Raw genomic sequence first — 24,379 nt, 5'->3', positions numbered from 1 at the left:
AAACGAGTCCGCGAGAGAGGGCGCAAAACAAATCGCAAGCGAATAAGTAAGTGAGACACGCGGATTTGTTTTACCGAGGTTCGGTTCTCGCAAACCTACTCCCCGTTGAGGAGGCCACAAAGGCCGGGTCTCTTTCAACCCTTCCCTCTCTCAAACGGTCCCTCGGACTGAGTGAGCTTTTCTTCTTCTCAATCAAACGGGAACAAAACTTCCCCGCAAGGGCCACCACACAATTGGTGCCTCTTGCCTTGGTTACAATTGAGTTTTGATCACAAGAACAAGTGAGAAAGAAAGAAAGCGATCCAAGCGCAAGAGCTCAAAAGAACACGGCAAATCTCTCTCTCTAGTCACTAAAGGCTTGAGTGGAATTGGAGAGGATTTGATCTCTTTGGTGTGTCTAGAATTGAATGCTAGAGCTCTTGTAGTAGTTGGGAAGTGGAAAACTTGGATGCAATGAATGGTGGGGTGGTTGGGGTATTTATAGCCCCAACCACCAAAAGTGGCCGTTGGGAGGCTGTCTGTTCGATGGCACACCGGACAGTCCGGTGCACACCAGACAGTCCGGTGCCCCCTGCCACGTCATCACTGCCGTTGGATTCTAGCCGTTGGAGCTCCTGACTTGTGGGCCCTCCTGGATGTCCGGTGCACACCGGACATGTACTGTTTGCTGTCCGGTGTGCCAGTAGGGGCGCGCCTGACATCTGCGCGCGCTGCGCGCGCATTTATTGCTCTGCAGGTAGCCGTTGGCGCGGAGATAGCCGTTGCTCCGGAGTCGCACCGGACAGTCCGGTGCACACCGGACAGTCCGGTGAATTATAGTGGACTAGCCGTTGGAGTTTCCCGAAGCTAGCGAGTTCCTGAGGCTGATCTTCCTTGGCGCACCGGACACTGTCCGGTGTACACCGGACAGTCCGGTGAATTATAGCGCGAGTGCCTCTGGAAATTCCCGAAGGTGGCGAGTTCGAGTTGGAGTCCTCTGGTGCACCGGACACTGTCCGGTGGTGCACCGGACAGTCCGGTGCTCCCAGACCAGAGGGCCTTCGGTTGCCACTTTGCTCCTTTGTTGAATCCAAAACTTGGTCTTTTTATTGGCTGAGTGTGAACCTTTTACACCTGTATAATCTATACACTTGGGCAAACTAGTTAGTCCAATTATTTGTGTTGGGCAATTCAACCACCAAAATTAATTAGGGACTAGGTGTAAGCCTAATTCCCTTTCACCGAGCCATCATTTTTCTGGCTGGCGATGAACTTGTAGCTGAAATGGGACAACTTTCCCTAGGAAATGGTGTGCACTTTTTGCGCCTAATGTACGTACTCCCCTCCGTCGTATGGGACACTCGACAAAGTTAATGAACGTCAGCTGCGTCGGTAGCGACGCTTTGCCAAGAGCCTGTTTTTGCTGAGAGCTGGGCTCTCGACAAACGGATTTTTGTCGAGAGCCGTTTTATGCCGAGTGTTTGGATCTCGGCAAAAGCGCTCTTTTCGAGTGCTTTATTGTGCCGAGTGTGGCACCCGGCAAAGTGAGTTTTGCCAAGTGACCGATAAATAGCACTTGGTAAAGAGCTAGATTCCGGTAGTGCATCAACCCCCACTTGCACACGCTTAATCACGCACTTGAACAAGATAGTAGAAATATACTTAAGCATTATTATATATATATATATACACACACGGCGGCACTAAAATGCACCTGGGTGCATTCTCTACATTGAATGCACTCAGCTGCATTCTCTATATTGAAGGCAGGCAAGCTTGGGACCAAATCCACTGCTGGCAGCTGGAGCGGAAGGGCCATGGAGACGCCGCCGCCTTTCCAGAAGTTCGGCCACTGCGACGTCTGCCGCTGGAGCAAATCCATCTAGAGCCTGACGCCTCCATGTATATACATACGTACGTACGTATATGATTGGGAGCTCTCTCTCACTCACTCAGTCACTCGTCATCGTCCATCCCATGTTGCTATGGAATCTTGTACGCTCCCGGCCAGCGGTCTAAACAAAATGATTGCAACTGCTAGTGTGGTGTGATTGCAACCTCGCATTAGGTGTGATTGCAACTGCTGTATAATTCTATCCAAATATATGTTAAAAAATGTAAACAAAATGATTGCAACTGCTGGTGTGTTGTAATTGCAACTGCTGGTGTGGTGTGATTGCAACCCCGCATTAGGTGTGATTGCAACTGCTGTATAATTCTACCCAAATATATGTTAAAAAAATGTAAACAAAATGATTGCAACTGCTGGTGTGTTGTAATTGCAACTGCTGGTGTGGTGTGGATGCAACTGCTGAGTTGCTCTGATGTGATTGCAAGTACTGAATAACTCTGGAAAATTTTGTTAAAAAATATGATTTGCAACTGCTGGTCTGGTGTAATTGCAATTGCTGGTCTGGTGTGATTGCAACTTCTATATAACTAGAAGCAACTGCTGGTCTGGTTCGAAAATTGTAGCATTCTGTCTGGAGCGTGCGGGAGGGACGAAGACGAAGCGTCGGTTCGGTCTGGGTGGGGCGGTTGGCTCGGACCAGGTGCTCCTAGCACGTAGGTTCGGTCTGGGTGCATTCTCTATATTGAATGCACCCAGGTGTAATATATAAATACAGTATATATATATATATGTATATATATATATATATGCTTTGTACCAAAGAGATATGACTTGAAGGTTTTGTAAATAGCCAATTTGATATTCACCTCCTCTATCCATGCATGTATATGAGTCCATACCCATGTAGTTTCTTACTTTCATCTATGTTGGTTTGTTGTGCATTCTTTGGATATGGGCACATTTGATTGAAACTTAATTCGTATATGTTGTTTTTTGTTTCGTTAGATTTGTATTGCTTGGTATGGTTCTTATAGGTGGCAGAAATATCCTTAATCTTTATTGCATCAGAACACACACTATTTCAAATAACTCAAATTTAGGTGGTGGATGGCAACTTGAATGAGAACTTTGAAATTGTTGTGTGTCAACTTTCAACCGATACTGCAGCTTAATTTCCCTTTCAGCATTGTATAACTGACTGATCTGTCACTGAATTTTAACAACCACATTGTGGATCTTTCTCTGTTTTCTACAGTGCAAGCATCCATTCCTACAAATACATGGGTAGTAGCCCAAACAAAAAGTGAGTAGACTATTTACTTTCGAACCTGTGCATGCCTGATTGTCGCTCAAACACCCTGTTGTTTATGCAGTAACACAAATGTTTGGCTGATGCCAGATACGTGGTTTGCGGGAAACAACCAGTAGATGACTGATGACATTACAAAATAATCAAATGACATCCATATCCAAAATAATTGGATGTGCCTTTTTGCTTTTGCATTGTTCTCACTATTTCGTAATTGGTGATAGGGCGTTCTAGTTTTTAGGGGGTTGGCCCAGCCGCAGCCTGCATTATAAACTCTGCTGACGCTGACAACTGGGGGGGCCTCTACTGCCTATCCAATCCTAGCACGCTCTGCGCAGCCACGACCACGAGCTGCGGCCGCCGAACATCTCGTCGAGGACGATGACAAGCCCCATGGCGAGCGGCGCGCCGAAGCGGGGACTGACCACCAGCCTGAACACGTCGTCGCCGACGGCCTCCTTGCGCCGGACCTCGGCCACGACGTCGCCGCGCGCGTCGCGCACGGCGCAGTCACGCCGGCCGTACGACCCCTCGACCACGAACGCCTCCTGGGCGGCCGAGGAGGGCGCGAAGACATGCGCCAGCGTCTTCCCGCCGGAGGCGCGGAGACCGACGTGGCGGTGGACGGAGAGGAGAGGGCGACGCGGCTGCGGCTGCGGTTGCGTGGTGCCGGCGCCGTCTTCGTAGATGAGCCAGCGCTCCGCCAGGCTGAGCCTCTTGCGGTGGAGCGTGAGCAGCGGCGCCCCTGCGGCGTCCATGAGCGCGACCTCGGCGCGCCGGCGGGAGGTGGCGTAGCAGTCGACACGGAAGGCGAGGTCTCCCCGGGCGTCGTACACGGTGAAGCCGTCGCAGTTGAAGAGCAGCGACTTGCGCCATACCGTCAGCACCGTCGGCGGTTCAGGTTGTTGGTCGCCGGCAGCGGCTCGGGTGGCGGGCTCTGCCGCGACGGCTGCGCTGTTTGGGTAGACCTTGGCCATTACTCTGCTTGGGCCTCTCCTCTGCTTCTTGGGACTTGGGATTGCTTGATCGAGAGGTGGGAGAATTTATACCAGACGACGAGTGGCATGCGTTGCGTTGGTGGCTGGGCTTCCCGTTGGGCGGAAGCGGCGGATCTCGCCGCCCCGGCCTCTGTCTGCTCTCCTCCTGGATGCCATGCCGGAATACCAAAACTCCTGGCTAGCTAGCTAGCTGGTGATTCATAGGCATCCGCCTAGCATTTCGGTGGAAGAACTGATTCTTGGCCAACCCACACCGCATACCGACTAGCCGATGTAATAATGGTCCATGCACTCAACGTACAAAGTTATATTCTCAGTTGATAATGGCCGGTCGGCAAAAATAAAGCAATCCAACAAAACAAAACTTATGGCATAACCGAAAAACATTTGTGGAGAGAGTAAAGCCGTTCCCGTTGGAAAATATGTATACTAAACACCAACATATCTACGTACTATATTGTAGGTCTCCTTCTTTTGAACATCCTCAAAACAAACTAGTTATTCTATTTTATTTAATAAGGATACTACATCACTACCGGAATCAATAGCTTCGCCGAGTGCCGGAAGCACTCGGCGAAGCCTTAAAAACACTCGGCAAAGGCTTTGCCGAGTGTAACACTCGGCAAAGAAGGCTCGGCAAACAGTGCATCGGCAAAGACTTCTTTGCCGAGTACTTTTTCTCGGGCACTCGGCAAATATCTTTGCCGAGTGTCAGGGAGCACTCGGCAAAGAAAAGCGACCGTTACGGCGCCGGTTGACGGAGACGGCGGCTTTGCCGAGTGTCAACGGTGACACTCGGCAACGAAGATATCTTTGCCGAGTGTCCTCCTGGCAGCACTCGGCAAAGCCGCCTTCTTTGTCGAGTGCCAGTTGGGACACTCGGCAAAGAGCCCGCCAGGGAGGGTCCCCATGTCAGGCTCTTTGCCGAGTGTCCCAATTGGCACTCGGCAAAGCCGACCTCTTTGCCGAGTGCCAGCGACATAACACTCGGCAAAGAACCTAAGCCGGTGCCCAGGTCTGTGCTCTTTGCCGAGTGTTATGACCCAGACACTCGGCAAAAAGTGACCAGTATGTACCTTTTTTATTTGTTTTTTGTTTTCCATCCACACAAACAGAAGATATCACATATATACATCACAGATATCATCACAGACATAAATAGCCAACACAAACATAAAACTGTGACCACAAACATAAATATCCATCACAAACATAAGTGTTCAACACAAGTATTAAACACAAACATAAGTCTCAAACGTCGCAAGCTCTCACATAAGTATCAAACAGAAACATAAGTATTATACATAAGTTCTGAAGTCTAAAACAATGACTCATGGAGGTGGGCGGTTTGGCCGGGGTTGCGTTGGGCTGAACCCTTCCGGAGGGTTGTTGGATGCCGCCCCAGATTGGCCCTGCACAGAGAAGAGATAGCATGTGTTATACCAGATGCATTACAAACATCTAACTACAATTTTGATACTCACATGAGTGTGGAAGAGAGTAGGGTCAACTGGGGGGAACAATGGAGGTGGCGGAGCGATGCCCTGTGCAGCGCCAAGGCTCTGCATGTACTGGAACATCTCCGCCATCCTCTGATCAGCCGCCGCCCGCTCCGTCATTATCCTCGCCTCCATCTCTTCTAGTTGGGTCTGTAATATTACAAGCCAACGTTATAGTAACTCAAAGACTAGGTATATAACTAAAGGAAGGATGAGTTACATAAGTACTAACCTCGAGTTGCTGTATGCGATGCTGTGAGCTGTCGTGCCGAGGTCGAATGGCTGGGCTCGAGCCCGTGCTCCTTGCTCTCACCTGAGACAGAGTGGGAGTGGAGGACGAGTCGATTGCCCCGTCGGCAATCCAGTACCGCCCATGTCTCTTGCCTCCTCTGACCCTCATGAGCACATCGGGGTCGATAGGCTCGGTGCTCGGATCATAGTCTGGGCCATGGACCTCCTGCGCCATGGCGGTGTAGTCATGGAGGCGGCTGTAGACGGCGGGGTTGGTGTAGGCCTCGGGCCCGTCATCCGGGTTGTAGGTGACGTCGGACGTCGCCTTACCCTTATGGGCCATAGCATAGGCCGAGAAGGTGGAACAAGGCCTGCCACCATGTGACGCCGACTGCAACGAAAAACCAACGAGATAGTTAGAAATAATATCTAACTTAGTGCTATATATCTAAATAAAAAAGGTGGTGTACCCATGCTTCGGCATATTGGCCCAGGCTCCGGCTGCCTTGGTGGTGCGAGGGGCCTTGCATCTGCAAACGCCGTTCCCGGCTAGCTGTGTGCACCTCGTCCCACTCAGCCGAACACCACCTATCCACCATCTGCTCCCAGCACAGAGGATGTGCGGCGCACCAATGTGGAATCACCTGCAAAGTAAACACATAAAGTGCATATCAGAAGATAAAATAAAATTCATGCATGGAGTACTGGTACCAAACATGCATGACTTTACCTGCAGGTACTGCTCCCTGGTCAACGACATGGTTCGGGCTTGAGGTTTGGTCACCTTCTCCCCAAGGACGGAGCCGTGGTAGGTGATGATGGCCTGGATGCGGGCCTCATAGTGCATGTCCACGACGAGCTTCTTACAGCACGTGGTGGCCACCACATCCGCCCTAGCCTCGTATCCAGCATCGCATCTGAAGAAATCCTGCATACAAAAACGATGTATCCATACATTATTTCAAGAATTTGCAACGAATGCGACATATTTTATATTATACTAAGACTTACCCACAGCTCTTACTTCACCCGCTCCGCCTTGTTATTGAATTCCCTGCCGTCCCGGTCTACTGCATCGGGGGCGACGGCGTAGTGGTCGAAGGTGAAGGCTGGGCCCGTCACTCCGGCGTACTCCACAAGTCCAGGGAAGTGTTCCCTGCACAGCAGGCCGAGGATGTTGTTGGGGGGGGGGGCGACGATGACCCCCAGCATAATCCAAAACCGTCCAAGACATGTCCAAGTGATAAATAAAAAGTATTAGTTTATATTATGATTTTGAACACATAATATGAACAAGAATGAAGAACATAAAGTTACATACCTCTCCCCTTCCGGCCGAATCAACGGCCGTCTGTCCCGAAGTATGGGACGTGGCGGGAGACTCGCGGGGCCTCGCAGGTAGATGCTCCTCGAACTAGAGCCGCCTGAACCTGAGGCGTCCTGCTGCTGGTCGTCGTCGTCCTGCTGCTGGTCGTCGTCGTCCTGAGGCGCCGCCTGCTGCTGCGCTGCCTGCTCTGCCTCGTGCTGCTGCGCTGCCTGCTCTGCATCGTCCGCCGTCCTACTCCTCCTCCCCCTCCTCCTCCTTAGGAAACCGCCCACCATATTTGTTCAACAACCTGCAATTAAGAGTAAACAAATAAGCACATATAAAAAGATGTATTTAAAAATAGGTGCGAAATAAAAAGTCATATAGCATTACATCGATTAAAAATAATCTTCATATGTGCCGGGGTTAGCCGGATCATAACTCTCATCATCACTATCAAGCATTTCAATCTCAACACCATCGGAAGACGCAACCTCATCATTGCCTTCAAGGATTACTAAGTCATTATCATTTTGCACCTCATCATCCTCCTCATCAACAACCATTTCAATATCTACGTCCATTCTGATAGCTTCAGTTAAGTCTATCTCAAATCGCCCTTCTAGCCCATCTTCTTGGAAGAACTCTCCATCATATGTGTCCGGGTCTAAGTTGTAATCTTCATCGTTAGGAACAGGTAACCTCCCATGCGGCGATACCTTATACACAACATCCCAACCCTTAAGATGTTCTTTCGTTTGACACGCATATGGGAGATAATACACTTGTGTGGCCTGTTGGGCCACGATATAGACATCGTCTCCTGCTAAGGTGGAATCTTGTCGAATTTCGACTATCCCAAGATTAGAATGTGTCCGTCTCGTCACTTGAGGGTCAAACCAATGACATTTGAATATCACTGGAGTAAGAGGTTTGGAACCATAAAAATTGAGCTCATATATTTCTTCAATTCGTCCAAAATAATCGACATTGTCAAGGCCCGGCGTAAAGACTCCAGAACACGTTGTTTTCCGATTGGGCCGACTTTGGTCGTAGTGTGTTGTGCGAAAACGGTATCCATTGACGTCATACCCAGAATATTTCTTGACCCTATAAGCAAAGTCGTTGGCTACTTGTCTCAACTCGGCACTCATAGACGGATCTCTTTGGCCCTGCAAGTATTCACAAGTTAAAAGACGCTAAATTGAGTTCAAAGACGTATCTCTTTTACAAACTAAGCATGTACCTTACGTTTGAACCAGGAAATGAAATCGGGCAACCCATTTCTCGCACCCTTTCTAAGAAGAGCGTCATATTCCTGTGGAGTGGGGTCCCTTGATCGACGCCAGAATTCATGAAGAAATTGTTCCATGTATGGCGTCACCTCTTCAAGGTTGGTCAATACGTATAGCATGATATGTCGCCACTCTTCATGTGCCAGGGTCTTCGTGGTCGAGCCACTTGCGCTTCTGAGTTGGCCTCGAAATATGCTAAGGTTCAATTCATTGTCGCCATCATTGTAACGAGGGGGTGGATTATGCACGCTCGGCAGTTTGTCACCATAATAAGTTGTTGTGAAGTTTGAGACCTCCTCTAGAATGTATGCCTCTACAATGGAAGCCTCGATTTTGCATTTATTTCTACATTTCTTTCGAATAGTCTTTAGACATCTCTCGATTGGATAGCACCAACGTCCCTGCACGGGGCCCCCCATTCGTGCCTCATAGGGGAGATGAAGAATCAAATGCTGCATTGGATTGAAGAAGCCGGGTGGAAATATCTTCTCAAGCTTACACAGTAACACGGGGGCCAATCTTTCCAAGTCTGCAACCACGGTCCGAGATAACTCTTTTGCACAAAGCTGACGGAAGAAATAGCTCAACTCTGAAAGCGTTAGCCAGACATGCTCAGGGACATAGCCTCGAACCATCGCAGGAAGAATTTGTTCAATCCATATGTGGAAGTCATGACTCTTCATCCCTAAGACTCGCATAGTAGATAAGTTCACCCCCCTACTCAGGTTAGCTGCATACCCATCAGGGAACATCAACATCTTGATCCACTGAAGTACTTCCTTCCTCTGGGCCCTGCTTAGGACGAAATCGGCCTTAGGCCTTCTCCATGTCTTTCCGCCACTTGGCGGCTTCATCTCTAGTTTTGGTCTATCACATAACGCTGCCAGATCCACTCTTGCCTTCACATTATCCTTTGACTTATCAGGAATGTCCATAATTGTTGCCCACAGTGCCTCGGCAACATTTTTTTCAGTGTGCATCACGTCAATGTTGTGTGGAAGGAGCAGGTCGTCATAATAGGGGAGCCGAGTCAAGCCAGACTTATGTGTCCACATATGCTGCTCACCATATCCCACAAAACCACCTTCTGTATTGGCCACGAGCCCATCTATCTGTTGACGAATTTCGGCACCAGTCATCGTTGCAGGTGGGCGGTCTGTCACTACGACACCTTTCGTAAAGTTCTTGATGTCTAGGCGGAATGGATGGTCAGCAGGAAGAAATTGTCGATGTTTATCGAAGGACGAATATTTGCCACCCTTTTTCAGCCAAATGAACCTGAGAGCTTCCTTGCAAACTGGGCATGGGAACTTACCGTGAACACACCAGGCACAGAATAGCCCATAGGCCGGTAAGTCATGCATGGAGTACTGGTACCAAACATGCATTCTGAAGTTTGTCTTCGTAGCTCGGTCAAACGTCCATACCCCTTCCTCCCAGGCACGTACCAATTCATCGATCAAAGGCTCCATGTACACGCCCATTTTGTTCCCCGGGTGTCCGGGAATTATCAACGACACGAATATATTCTGCCTTTGAAAGCACACACCAGGGGGGAGATTGATTGGGATAACAAACACGGGCCAACATGTGTACGGGGCAGCGCTCATTCCATAGGGATTGAACCCATCTATGGCCAACGCAACACGTACATTACGAGCCTCTTCGGCTTTCTCACGGTGAATGTCATCAAAGTGTTTCCATGCTTCACCATCTGATGCGTGCACCATCTTGTCAGGATTGTATCGTTTTCCATTTTTGTGCCAAGTCATCTGTTTCGCGGATTCCTCTGTCATGTACAGACGCTGGATCCTCGGTACGAACGGAAGGTGTCGTAGGATTGTCAAGGGGATGTCGAGCTGCCTCTTTTGTCCATCACCAGAGTCTACCTCCATAAACCTAGACGAATTACACTTGGGACACTACTTTGCCTCCGCGTATTCTTTCCTAAATAGCACGCAGCCCTTCGGACAAGCATGAATCTGCTCATACGTCATCTTGAGTGCACGAAGTAGTTTCTGTGCCTCGTACATGCTCTTTGGCAGACTCCCAATAACCGTCAACAAGCCATCGAATGCGTCTCTACTCATGCTGTACTGCGACTTGAACGCCATTACACGCCCAATGGCATCCAGTTGAGAAACCTTTGTCTGGCCGTGAAGGGGCTTCTATGCCGCGTCGAACATGTCGTAGAACGCCTTTGCAGTCGGCTCTGGCTCGTCATCCATACATCCTCCCGTGTACTGTGCCTCCTGATAGTCGTTCAACATATCCGCTACCCCCGCATCCGCGTCATAATCCTCGACACGTTGTCTCAGTACCTCCTCTCTCGTACGATGCGCTTCACCATGAAATATCCACCGAGTATAGCCCGACGTAAATCCATTCTTCCAAATATGTTCTACCATGGTCTTCTTTGGTTTTCTTTTCCGGTTGTCACATTTGCTGCACGGGCATGGGACTAGACTCGCTCCTTTAGCAGCTTCGCCATATGCCCGTTCCACGAAATCATCGGTCTTTCTAATCCATTCAGTGGTGACATCGTTCCTTCCTCTACGGCCCGTGTATATCCACTCACGGTCCTCCATCCCCTAACGGAAGCCTAGCAACAGAAAATTTCGGCAGCACCTCCCCTGCACGGGGAGGTTTCGAAATCCTGCAAATAAAACTATCAGCACGATGGCTGTCTTCCACGCGTAATTCAACGGCACGATGGCCAGCAATCACACACATATATATATATATTCAATCTATGCATGTTTTAGAGTTTGTCATTCTTTTTTTAATCTACTAGAAAAAGGTTATCCACACAATGCAAATTCTAAGTACAGAATGGCTAGATATAATATAGCTCTAACTATCCATCACATTATCAATCACATGCTCAACAAAAATAAAGAATGATTTACCAAACGGCGGCGTGGTGCCGGGCGCGACGGCGGTTGAGGGCGAGGCGTGGGGACGACGGTTGAGGCCGGGTCGCGGCGGTGGCGGTGACGGGGCGCAGCGGTGGCGGTGACGGGGCGCAGCGGCGGTGTCGGAGCGCTGGGCGGGCGAGGGAGAGGGGCGCGGCGGCGTCGGCGGGCGGGTGGGTTTGGCGAGGGGCGCACGACGCGGGCACGACGAGGCAACGGCGCACGGCGCGGGCGGGCGAGGGGCGCACGACGAGGCGGCGGCGCACGGCGAGGCGGCGGCGCACGACGAGCAGCGGGCGGGTTTGGCGAGGGGCGCACGACGCGGGCACGACGAGGCAACGGCGCACGGCGCGGGCGGGCGAGGGGCGCACGACGAGGCGGCGGCGCACGGCGAGGCGGCGGCGCACGACGAGCAGCGGGTGACAGAGACGAGTGAGAGGAGAGGAAGGAGAAAGGAGAAGGCGCGCGGGGCGTTTATTTCTCCTCTTTGCCGAGTGCCCGCGATCTGGCACTCGGCAAAGATTTTTTTTAATTTTAAAATATGTTTTGCCGAGTGCTAGATCGCTGGCACTCGGCAAAGGCGGCTTTGCCGAGTGTCAACTGACAGGTACTCGGCAAAGATTTTTTCTATGTTCTTTGCCGAGTGCCAAGGGGATAGCACTCAGCAAAGAAGATTCTTTGCGAAGTGTCAACCGACTGACACTCGGCAAAGCTATCTTTACCGAGTGTCATAATTTAACACTCGGCAAAGTACATTTAAATTTTTTAAATTTTGGCAACCAAACTTTTTGTGGTATGTTCCTACACTATGTAGACCTACATGTACCATTTTGAGACAATTAGAAAAGTTTTTTCTATAGCTAGTAGATTTAGTTCGTTTATTTGAATTTCTTCGGAAAATTCACAGTTGAACTGCAAGTCACTCGAAACTTGGAAAACTGTGCATGCAAACATAATAAATATGCTATTTAGCACAAGTTACGATCGACTTTAGGAGCGGACCGGAAACTTCGAGCACCATGCTCACTCAACATGGCCATGAACTTGTTATGCAGTTGTTTAAAAATTGTATAAAACACAAACAAAGTCAGAAAATCATGAAACTTGTCCACGTGTCATGATATCATATGTATAGGCTGTGATAAAAATTTTAGAATGTTTGGAGAAAATTGTGAGACACTATGTGTAGAAACCTAAGAGATCCACATGAAATAACTCTTAGATTTCATGTGGATCTCTTAGGTTTCTACACATAGTGTCTCACAACTTTCTCCAAACATTCTAAAATTTTTATCACAGCCTGTACATATGATATCATGACACGTGGACAAGTTTCATGATTTTCTGACTTTGTTTGTGTTTTATACAATTTTTAAACACGTGGATGCCAAGTTCACGGCCATGTTTAGTGAGCATGTTGCTCGAAGTTTCCGGTACGCTTCTGCAATCGGTCGTAACTTATGCTAAGTAACATGAATATCATTTTTTCATGCACGGTTTTCCAAGTTTCGAGTGACCTGCAGTTCAAATTTGAATTTTCCGAAGAAATTCAAATAAACGAACTAAATCTACTAACTATGGAAACTATGTTATAATTGTCCACAAATGATACATGTAGGTCTACATAGTGTAGGAACATACCACAAAAAGTTTGGGAGACAAAATAAAAAAAATGAAAATACACTTTGCCGAGTGTCTGGAGATGACACTCGGCAAAGAGTGCTTTGCCGAGTGTCTACTACGTGGCACTCGGCAAAGAAGCCTCTTTGCCGAGTGCCAGCCGTTGGCTCTCGGCAAAGACTGACGGCCGTCAGCTCTGGGACGGCCGCTGACGGCCCTTTGCCGAGAGCCCCGTTTGCCGAGTGTGTGACACTCGGCAAACTTGTCTTTGCCGAGTGCCTACCTGTGCCGAGTGTTCAGCACTCGGTAAAGGGGCTCTTTGCCGAGAGCCTAACTTTACCGAGTGCGGCACTCGGCAAAGCCTTCTTTGCCGAGTGCCCGACAAAAGGCACTCGGCAAAGAATACAACACTCGGCAAAGCCTCGGATTCCGGTAGTGCATGACAAAATACCGAAGATAAATGTCGAAGCGAGGATGTGCCAAGGCTTCGGCAATCATTATGAGCATACTTCAGCTCAAGCTAATTCCGAAGGTCCTCACAACGAACCAATTCAAAAGGAGTAGAAGGACGACTTTAACTCCGGTGTTTACATTAGCATGAATGCATAGAAATCAAGGATACAATTGTAATTTTACTTGAGCTGTGTCCCGGTCCTATAAATAGAGGAACAATTCCATCCTTCGTACAGAGCAGAAGGTATGAATGTAATTGTTTGTTGTATTGACTGAAGTGGAATTTGAAATATATACATAAATAAAATAGAGGGCTTAACATTTATTATTTGCTTCTCACATTTACTAATATGAATACATTTACTCAGTAATAAATCATTTCCTTCATATGACCTTAGGAGAACGGTTATATGAAGGTGAAAACAAGATACGCTAACTGTGTTGCCTTACTAACTCATAGAAACTTAAAAACAAACACTCATCACTACCTTCGTCCATGTTTCATTATTTCGAAAAGATAATGTCCCCAAGGACGAAGTCCCTTAATATTTAACATTGTGTTGCCTTGTTTTTGATTCCATGAAGCAATTGAAAACAAGTAATCAACACTATATTTAATCATGATAACATATGCATGGATTATTGCCATTATACGTGTAATGCAGTGAAAGAACACATCGATGTAGTAGAAGCAGTCAAACGTCCTTCGTGGCCGCAACAACAACCCGTTCAACCTTTCTCCTCAAGTTTATTGCTGATCAACACCGCAGGGACAGTGCCATGGTTTTGACCCGACCTATAACAAGTAGATTTGTAGGTTAGGAAAGGCTTGTGGTGCTGTTGTCCTGATGGTCTTGCTCGAAGTGAGCTAAAGACAATTTTTAGACTGGATTAGAGAGAACTTCTACATCCAGTATGGTGCTAAAGTCTTTGTTACTAGTTTTCTGGTGTTAGAAGATGGAGCTTTGAGCTCTCATGCTTGTGTGAGAAGTATATAAATTGAGTTCGCGTGCCTCTACAGTGAAACCCCATCCCTTTATATAGCTGAGGAATGTGTGACCATAATTACATGAAGATTTTGATGGGGTATGTCATCTCCTGCCTTGGACACAAACTTCCTCTTCGACGTTCCCTGAAGGTCCATCATGGCGAACGTTCTTGCCTTGTCAATCCTTAGTTGATAGGACCATAGGGGTAGTTGGCCCTGTAAGTATCCGAATCCTCACCATGAGGCGTACTTCTGGGGGTCATGCAAGTAGTTTGCCTGAGAGTCCTTCTCTTCTGCATCCATCTTGTATGATTCTCATGACATCCTTTTGCCTGAAGCGAGGCCCTCCTTAACTTGTAGGACCTTGTCATGCATCAGAGGGCAAGGTAGCGGGGTACGAGAGACTTTAGGGTCCTTTATGTTGTACTTTCCTTTATCTGTCACATGCATCGAACGGCTGGGGGATCACAAATGTGCCATCCCTTATGGAGGCTTACGATACCTCTATGTTGTGGCATCCTTTAGGGGTGTATGATTCAGACTGAGTGACTGACATGTCCTGATGTAGTTGAGGTCATGGCCTCATCAAATGGCCTCTGCATGGTATCCACACGTGCGGGAATGAAATATCATGATGCTCATATGCTAGCACCACACGTGTAGTGATAGAAATAGTGGTGATGTCTTGACTGCCACAACACTAGGGAGAGAGGTCGTTGTGGTGGCTAAGATGATCCCTCAAGCACGTTGGCCTTTCATATATATATATATATATATATATATATATATATATATATATATATATATATATATATATATATATATATATATATATATATATAGATATATAGATATATAGACTCTTGCTAATAACCTTCTACCCTAAATAATGCCCTTTAGCCTTTTCAATCATGGTTGCTTCTTGAGCATGTATTCAACACTTCCCTTTTGAACCAATTATTGGGTCATCTGGCGCCCCATATTATGCTTGTTGCAGTTTAGTTAGATACATCCTTTTGCCTTTTTTGCAATATCATCAGGCACCCCATGTTATGCCAAAAATGTTTACCCATTAAACTAAATTATTTCTTCTTTGATATAGAAAAATTCTTTGGAACTTCTTCGACGAGCCTAGCCAACCACCTAGGCTCTAAGGTGGCTGAACTCTAGACTAAGATTGCGACAGAGAGTTGCGGCATGTAGGACCATATGCTGAGAAATTATGATCCATCAGGATTGTTGCAATCACTCTAACATTTGATCTAACATGGGGGCCTTTGCGGCTAGGCTTCTGTTTGGGTGGTTGCTTTCGCTTCATCTCTCTTGTGTTGTGGTCTATGGTGACTAAAAAGCTAGTAACTACAAATTTGTTGGTAGGCTAGATCCTTGTTGGCGATGATGGATTCCGTGAATTAGGCAATATATTTTCTCTCAAAACTAAGGTCTATATTTTTCTCCTAGTCAAACATATGCAATTAATAAGCTATATTGTATGCAACTATAGTTTTGACTAAATGTTGTCATCTCTAATGTAAAAAGTATGCAACCTAGGTTCTCAATCTATCCACTAGCCTATAACTAAGCTAGGAATATAAAATAAGTAACCAAGGTAACAAATAAAAATCAGAAGCTTAAATATGATAGAGATACAGACTTTCATTAACATGCTGATATTTTTTATTAAGGTATCGAAAAACACTCAAGCTTCCCCTTAAACCTCATTAGAGACTTACACATGAGAATGTCCATGCGAGGGTCAAGCTCTTGGTCAGGTAACTCTATGGATAGTCCTAAGTCTTCTCCACACATATGTGGTACTTAGACGTGGTCTCTTTTAGATGCTCTTGTTGTATCCACTATCAAGTTTTCAAGTGAAACACTATAAGTCTCATTCCTTCCAGTACATGGTGGCCATCACACCATAAACATAATTGGTGTGATCTTGCAATATTTCAACCCCTCTTAGTACACCATACAATGATGTTTACAAGCATTAAGGGATACAATAGTGTGTGCAAGCACCAAACTTTTGAGGGCGCCTAACCTCATTTCTAATCACAAGGCAATACCTAGAGCAAGCACTAATGTTAGTGGTCTAACTAACCTAAGAACTTTTTAAAGCACCTATGCTAATCACCAACTGATTTCTTAAGCACATGGGAGTCTAGAGCTGTAGTAATGGACTCTCAACCCTCTAGCAATGTTTTTGAGCCCCACACAATGCAAATGGTTGGTTGGGGTCCTATTTATAGCCCTAAGTGCTGAGATAGCCGTTAGAAAAACATCTCTACCATCTACGTACCGTCAAAGCGTCCATCGGTCTGTCATTGTTCCATATCTCATGGTATGATGCCTCTAGATTGCATCACATGTTTGAACCATTGAAATATAGTCGTTATAGCCCAACAACTACTTGTGTGATGGTCTAACGCCTCTAAGTTAGATGCTTATTAGACTATGGACTCCAGGGTCTGACGCCCTTTAAGCAGCTACCAAGAGCTACTAGGCATCATCAAACTAGTGCAACAACACGTGTTGGACTATAGTCTAGGGTGTAATGTTTCTGTATCTATCACACTGACTAGTGGGACCTCTAGTGATTAGTGAACGGTGCCTACATGTGGTTTGATGTGTACATGCCATAGGTCCCATGATCACATTTAACGCTCGTCTTCAGTTGATTGAGCCCACCAGTCCAACGCTTTCAAGTGAACAGTACAGGTTTGATGCTTCTGTGAAGAGAACAATGCTCTAGTATGGTCTAACACCTTGAATCCATAGTCCAACTCTAGGGTCTAATGCCCCATAATACCTTATATTCTTTGTTTCTTTGTGATCTTTCTGTTCACCTGGGTTCCATCTCGTGTCTTGGACTTTTGCATATTGTTGTAGATTTTTCAATTAGTCTCATAAGTATTTCTTTGAGGTGTTGATCATCTCAATCACCTATTTAGCTTTGTCCAAGTCCATAATGCATCCCTTGAACTATAACCAAGTACACTAGCAAATAACATTACTCCAAATGGTTATATTGGTCATCAAACACCAAAATTTATTTATCAAATGCATCTCAATCCATTTCCTTGTAATCCCCCCTTTTTGTTGATTGATGACAACACAATAAAAAACTAATAAATGTCAAAAAAATAAATGCAATCTACTTGCTAGGATGCAACTGTAAAGGTAAGATTCATACTATATAAAAAGATACCACTTGAAGATTCAAAAAACATTTTTGCCCTTTTTAAATGTCCCCATTTGTGGTATTATGAACTTAAGCCTCTCCTAACTCCATAAACCATATCCCCCCTTTCTTGGATCATACCCAATATAGGATGACATCCTCCCTTTGAAAAGTGTTCCTATATGTCACCCCCTTTAGGAACTTCCCTTATACAAATTTCAAGTGTGTCTCACATAAAACATAACATGTTTAATACCAATTAAAAAGATTTTGAATTTTATGGTTTTGGTATTTGATATGGGTTGGGCTTGCTTTTGTCCAAAACCTTTTCCTCTTAGAAATCAAACATAAAAAAGGGAGACATTAAAGCACTAGTAAGGGTCAAACTTTGTGATCATAAACTCCCCCTCTTAGAATGAAATTTCCTCGTTTGGTTAAAGAGAGGATCACTAAGAATTTGATTTTTTTTGCATAATATAGACTAGGATCCTCTTGTATGCATGTATATGAAAAAGGGTACTCTATGAATATCAACTGAAAAGTGTATTATCCTCATCATCTGCATCTGTAACACCTGCTCGGGAGTGTGGTGATTAGGTCTTTAAGGAGAGTCACCACAACTTCTCATCTTCTTCCTCGCCATCCTAGTGGACACCCACTAATCTTCTTCTGCCTCGTCATCTGGGTGGACAGCCGAGGAACGACACTCTGAACATCTACCTACACCGATTTTGGTCCGCAACTCGAGCAACACACAACATTGACTCGTATGAATGGATCCAATATAATAGTGCCTTGAGCATGGTCCATCTATAGGGTACAATATTTCATTGGATTTGAAAAAAATGGCTATAGTTCCTATTATGATGAGTATGCTTTTCATGTATGTGTTTGCTACCATTGTGAGTAGTAATATTTCATATGTGCACATGGATGTTGTTACAAACTTGCTATGCTATTTCTGTATTAAATAAAACATGAAAATTATTAAACTCCTAACAATCAAAAAACCTAATATTAGGCAACTTTATGTTAGTGGTTTTGCTGCTATGTTGAAGCCAAATAAGTTTAATGGGACATTTTATAAGAGATGACATGGTAAGTTGATCCTATCATGTCACGTAGGGAAAACTCAAACTGTTGAGGAGAAAGCATTAGAGGTTGTTGATAATATAGTTTGAGGCACCATGTTTATCGCTCTTGTTGACAAATACATGTATTCTTATTTGATATGCACAACTGACAAAAAATTATAGGATGCACTTAATAAAAAGTTTTGTGTTTCTAATGTCGGTGGTGAGCTGTACATTATGGAGCAGCTGTATGACTACATAATGGTTGATCACCTGTTATCGTATGAACCAGTCGGGGGTTTTGCTTGGTAGCCAAAACACAAAGAGTCAGGATGTGCATTGCTGCTACTGCGGTCATTACGCCAAACCATGACTCTATTAATATTGGGTTCTAAGCATGCCATCTAGTTTGACATGCAGCCAGGAAGGGTACATTGACATTGGTGTATCACTCAGCAAATGTACAACAATCAGTTAAACTTTAAATTCTGGTCCAGTTGCTTGGATCGGCCTGTGCAAGTTGCATCGATTTGGCTCCTTGAGTCGATTGTCATCTTTTTTGATCGCCTATTATCATATCAATGAACATAAACATGCATTAAAAGTGACCGATGTGAGAAAATAAACTTGTCTAAAAGCATGCTTGAGCCAATTGTTTACTCTAGAGCGACATATGCTACGTGCATGGCCAAAAGGGAGCAATGGGCCAAAGAACCATCATTATTACCCACATTGCTAATTATCTAGGAGCAGATAAACAATAAACCATTTATAGGAGCAGCCCAAATCTAATCTACAACATATACCATATTGGTAATCCCAAGATCATCTGATGCTAAGAACTGATGATCATACACATGAATATGGATCGGGACCTCCAAAGAAGTCCGACCAATTAGAGCAAACAACAAGACTAAGCATGTAAGACAGGGTGGTAGATGCGTATCAGTCTTCCGAATACACGTGTGCACTTGCAGCTTTCTTGTCGTGGAGTGTAGCAACCGGTCATGGCATACACATGTGACAGTGTAAAATCAATCTAATAACATGGAGCTTAAAGATAAATATAGACTAAAACTACATCGGATAACTAGTAGATTTTACCAACAACAATGCTTAGTAAAGGATCTACTAGATAAGGTGGTGACACCAATGCTGCCCTGACACGATCAAAGACTATCTAGGCAACACGACGCTTAACTTGGGAAACCGTTAGGGAAGGGGTGTCGATGCACAAAGTGAATGAGATGCACCCGCTGCTTGGTGAATGAGTGGCTTTCTGTTTATTATGATCGTAATCTCCTAACTTACACTAATCTATTGATTATTTATGGTACAATGAATTATTTCTATTATACGCATCTATTTTCCACCTAGGTCAAGAGTACCTCTCTTTGGAATCCTTCGGTGTCTATGATTAGGTGCCAACATCACCATTCTGTAGTAGAACATGCTCATGAGATATAGGTAGCAACTAAGAAAGTTGAGCAATTTTTATATGTGTTGCTCAACAAGTTTATGGCTGACGGTATTATCACCAACATCACCATTGAGAGATTTTGTTGCCTCTCTCAAATACATGAGACTAGAGTTTAGCATATTTGAGTTTGTTAGGTCTCTTGATGTGTTGAGTAAAGGACAAGAGAATTAATGCTCGTGGAAAGAGAGTTAAGTCTTCTAGGGCCAAAATGTACATAAAAAACCCGAATACATCTTGTAATAATGATGATAAAAATAAGAAAAATAATAACTTAAAGTCTAAGAAAAAAAATCATGTTTAATCACTACCGGAATCCGAGGCTTTGCCGAGTGTTGTATTCTTTGCCGAGTGCCTTTTGTCGGGCACTCGGCAAAGAAGGCTTTGCCGAGTGCCGCACTCGGTAAAGTTAGGCTCTTGGCAAAGAGCCCCTTTACCGAGTGCTGAACACTCGGCACAGGTAGACACTCGGCAAAGACAAGTTTGCCGAGTGTCACACACTCGGCAAACGGGGCTCTCGGCAAAGGGCCGTCAACGGCCGTCCCAGAGCTGACGGCCGTCAGTCTTTGCCGAGAGCCAACGGCTGGCACTCGGCAAAGAGGCTTCTTTGCCGAGTGCCACGTAGTAGACACTCGGCAAAGCACTCTTTGCCGAGTGTCATCTCCAGACACTCGGCAAAGTGTATTTTCATTTTTTTTTATTTTGTCTCCCAAACTTTTTGTGGTATGTTCCTACACTATGTAGACCTACATGTATCATTTGTGGACAATTATAACATAGTTTCCATAGTTAGTAGATTTAGTTCGTTTATTTGAATTTCTTCGGAAAATTCAAATTTGAACTGCAGGTCACTCGAAACTTGGAAAACCGTGCATGAAAAAATGATATTCATGTTACTTAGCATAAGTTACGACCGATTGCAGAAGCGTACCGGAAACTTCGAGCAACATGCTCACTAAACATGGTCGTGAACTTGGCATCCACGTGTTTAAAAATTGTATAAAACACAAACAAAGTCAGAAAATCATGAAACTTGTCCACATGTCATGATATCATATGTACAGGCTGTGATAAAAATTTTAGAATGTTTGGAGAAAGTTGTGAGACACTATGTGTAGAAACCTAAGAGATCCACATGAAATCTAAGAGTTATTTCATGTGGATCTCTTAGGTTTCTACACATAGTGTCTCACAACTTTCTCCAAACATTCTAAAATTTTTATCACAGCCTATACATATGATATCATGACACGTGCACAAGTTTCATGATTTTCTGATTTTGTTTGTGTTTTATACAATTTTTAAACAACTGCATAACAAGTTCATGGCCATGTTGAGTGAGCATGGTGCTCGAAGTTTCCGGTCCGCTCCTAAAGTCGATCGTAACTTGTGCTAAATAGCATATTTATTATGTTTGCATGCACAGTTTTCCAAGTTTCGAGTGACTTGCAGTTCAACTGTGAATTTTCCGAAGAAATTCAAATAAACGAACTAAATCTACTAGCTATAGAAAAAACTTTTCTAATTGTCTCAAAATGGTACATGTAGGTCTACATAGTGTAGGAACATAGCACAAAAAGTTTGGTTGCCAAAATTTAAAAAATTTAAATGTACTTTGCCGAGTGTTAAATTATGACACTCGGTAAAGATAGCTTTACCGAGTGTCAGTCGGTTGACACTCGGCAAAGAATCTTCTTTGCTGAGTGCTATCCCCTTGGCACTCGGCAAAGAACATAGAAAAAATCTTTGCCGAGAAAAAAGGTGGTTAGGGTGTTGGTAGGCTGTTTCCTGTTGCTGTCGTAAGACATTACCGCTGGACTAGGTCACCTGCAACTACAAGTGTGTGCAACAGCCAATTTCTGGTTACAATTTTGTGCTTGCCCTGGACTACTTGACATGTGCAAACAAGTGGTTGCTTTTTGTGGTGGGAATCCATGAAAACGCTGCGGGGGATATAAGTATGCCCTATCTGATGCTGCTGATCAGGAGAATTCAGTGCTTTTCTTCAGGTATCCTCATTCCTCCTCCACTAGATGCTAGCAATTAGCAAATAATGCATGTCATTTTCACCTGTCCTTTCGCATCCTCAGGTCAAACTGTTCTATATGCGTACCTCAAAATAAACTCTTCTTTACAATTCCGCACTTCTGCAGTTCTGCTTGGAGGAGAGAAGGCACACTGCAACCACACGAAATGCATGCTCTAGTAGAGTCGGCTGCATCCGCTACTGCTACGGTTTTTACATGAGCTACCACATCAAGCAGTGTCCACTCTACTGTGAAGAGGAAGAGCACACCATGGGCGTGTACGGCCTGCGACGACAGATCCTGTCCATGACGACGACGATCGCCATGACGGTGGCCACGTCGACGCCCGGCTGGACGACGAGGCTGAACACGTCGTCCCCAAGCGTGGCCGCCGGCCTGGACGCCACGCCGGCGCTCTTCCTCGTTACCCGCGCCGCCTCCCTGCCGTCGCTGCCGCGCCGGATCTTGCAGCTCCGCCCCGAGAAGGAGCCCTCCACTCGGTAGCCGGGAGCGGCGGCTGCCACGGCCTGCGGGCGCTTGCAGCTGAGGGACGACGACGATGCAGCAGCGGCAGCAGAGCCTGCCATGTGGACCTCTGCGTCGTCGCTGCTCCGCAGAGCTGAGCACCTGCTCATCGTGAAGACTTGCTGCTGCGCCGGCGACGTGGTCTTCTTGTCGACGGCGGCGTCTTCCGTCGCTGTGTAGCAGTTCCATCGGTCGTGCAGGCTGAGAAGCTGTTGCACAGCATTTTTTGCACCCTGATTAGCTGCTGCCGTCGTCGTTAATTTGTGCTTAATTTGACCAAATCTCTGAAGTAATTGGAGTAATCACTCATTGGACAAAATTAGGGCGGTCATTTTCTGAGGAAGGGAGAAATGGGGTAGCGTGATCGTCATGTCAGTAATGGAAATTGCGACGTTAAGTTTTGTGATTAATACATGCGTGCATGTCGGCTACTGTAGCTTGTTCGTTTGATCGAGCTGACTGCAAACCAAATTAATTTACATCTCCGACGTATTATATCGAGGTGACTGGAAACCAAATTAATTTACTACATCTGTCTATACCGAGTGTCCTACTCTCGATAAACATGGTCGTTAACTCCATAAAACGTCGAGCACTCGACAAAAAACTGAATTATGGTAGTCATCCTTTGCATGGGTTTCCAAGAAATTGTTGGACAAGTGGCAATAAAAAACAATAACTTAATTTGTAAGCACAGGATGCAATAATAAAACTGATTTGCTCCAAGCAAGCAAGCAAGCAGGCAAGGCAATAGAGAGAGTGATCATATGCTCTTCAAAGTTGACGAAATAGTTTATGACTTGTATGTAATCCTAGCTAGCTATAATCTGCGTACGTGCGGCGTAGTACGTAGTACCTGTGGCCTGAGGGAGAGGAGAGGCGTGCCCGTGCCATCCATGAGCAGCAGCTCGCCGGCGCAGAGCTTGCGGCGGCGGGAGTAGTTGTCGACGCGGAACGCGAGCCCGCCGGCGTCGTCGTACACGCAGAAGCCGTCGGTGCCCTGGAAGCCCATGCTGGACCTCTTCCACACCGTGTACACCGCCGGCCGGCGTTCCCGTTCCCGTTCCTCCGCAGCCCGAAGACGGGCACGGCCGGCCGCGTCCGAGGACGAAGGGTGTATCCGTGTACTCATGCTAGCTAGGAGGTGGTGGTGGTGGCGCGCGTGGCATGTGTGGCGAGAGCAAAAGGATCGATCGAAGAGAGAAGACAGAAGAGTATATAGGATTGGCGTGAGGGAGCAGGCAGGCAGGCAGGGCGTGTCAGGGAACCAATGCAAGCGAGTCGCCATCAGTGGCTCTTTCAGGATGGCGTACGTGTACGGATGCTTGCTGAAATGAAAAGAACCCTGGATGGTTCATGGCTGGATGCCGATGCCTACCCTGCGTGCCGGACGCCGTAAGAATCACCCCAGCCCACCTGATCCTGATGCCGGTGGGAGACAGCACGAGAAGTCGTCGGAGTACGGCTCCGACCGCCAGCCTTCTTCTTTAGTTTGTTCGTATGCTTTATCCGGTGGTTTGAACTTTCATGAGCTATCGTGATTTAAAGAGGCATTTGAATAAAAAGATACTTTTTATATATATTTCAATACTTTTTTATATATTTTACGCGTACTCTAAGAGTTATATTCATCGTCGTTTTTCATCTT

General features: G+C 45.9%; 2 protein-coding genes across 2 annotated transcripts; both read right to left on the bottom strand.

The window, feature by feature from the left end:
- Positions 1–3,238: 3,238 nt before the first annotated feature.
- Positions 3,239–4,142, bottom strand: LOC100283059 (GTP binding protein). The gene has a single exon (NM_001155961.2). It carries the CDS (start codon positions 4,115–4,117, stop codon positions 3,461–3,463), a length of 657 nt encoding a protein of 218 aa, NP_001149433.2. The 5' UTR covers positions 4,118–4,142; the 3' UTR covers positions 3,239–3,460.
- Positions 4,143–22,265: 18,123 nt separating this feature from the next.
- On the bottom strand, positions 22,266–23,966 carry LOC109945358 (protein LURP-one-related 5). Its single transcript, XM_020551208.1, has 2 exons — positions 23,588–23,966; positions 22,266–22,940 (listed from the first exon to the last, which is right to left on the bottom strand). Exons 1-2 carry the CDS (start codon positions 23,861–23,863, stop codon positions 22,452–22,454), a joined length of 765 nt encoding a protein of 254 aa, XP_020406797.1. The 5' UTR covers positions 23,864–23,966; the 3' UTR covers positions 22,266–22,451.
- Between the last annotated feature and the right edge of the window lie 413 nt (positions 23,967–24,379).

The sequence above is a fragment of the Zea mays genome, chromosome 3 (assembly GCF_902167145.1).
Source record: "Zea mays cultivar B73 chromosome 3, Zm-B73-REFERENCE-NAM-5.0, whole genome shotgun sequence".
In the NCBI taxonomy this organism is placed as follows: domain Eukaryota; kingdom Viridiplantae; phylum Streptophyta; class Magnoliopsida; order Poales; family Poaceae; genus Zea; species Zea mays.
Note: the sequence above shows the minus strand (reverse complement) of the source record. Positions and strands in the feature narration are given on the sequence as shown.

What these genes read in the sequence shown, in the direction of transcription:
- LOC100283059 (NM_001155961.2), bottom strand. Translation starts at nt 4,117, where the DNA reads ATGGCCAAGGTCTACCCAAACAGCGCAGCCGTCGCGGCAGAGCCCGCC.
- LOC109945358 (XM_020551208.1), bottom strand. Translation starts at nt 23,863, where the DNA reads ATGAGTACACGGATACACCCTTCGTCCTCGGACGCGGCCGGCCGTGCC. An exon ending in TCCTCTCCCTCAGGCCACAG is followed by an intron (nt 22,941 to 23,587) that starts GTACTACGTACT and finishes GCTGTGCAACAG; the next exon opens with CTTCTCAGCCTGCACGACCG.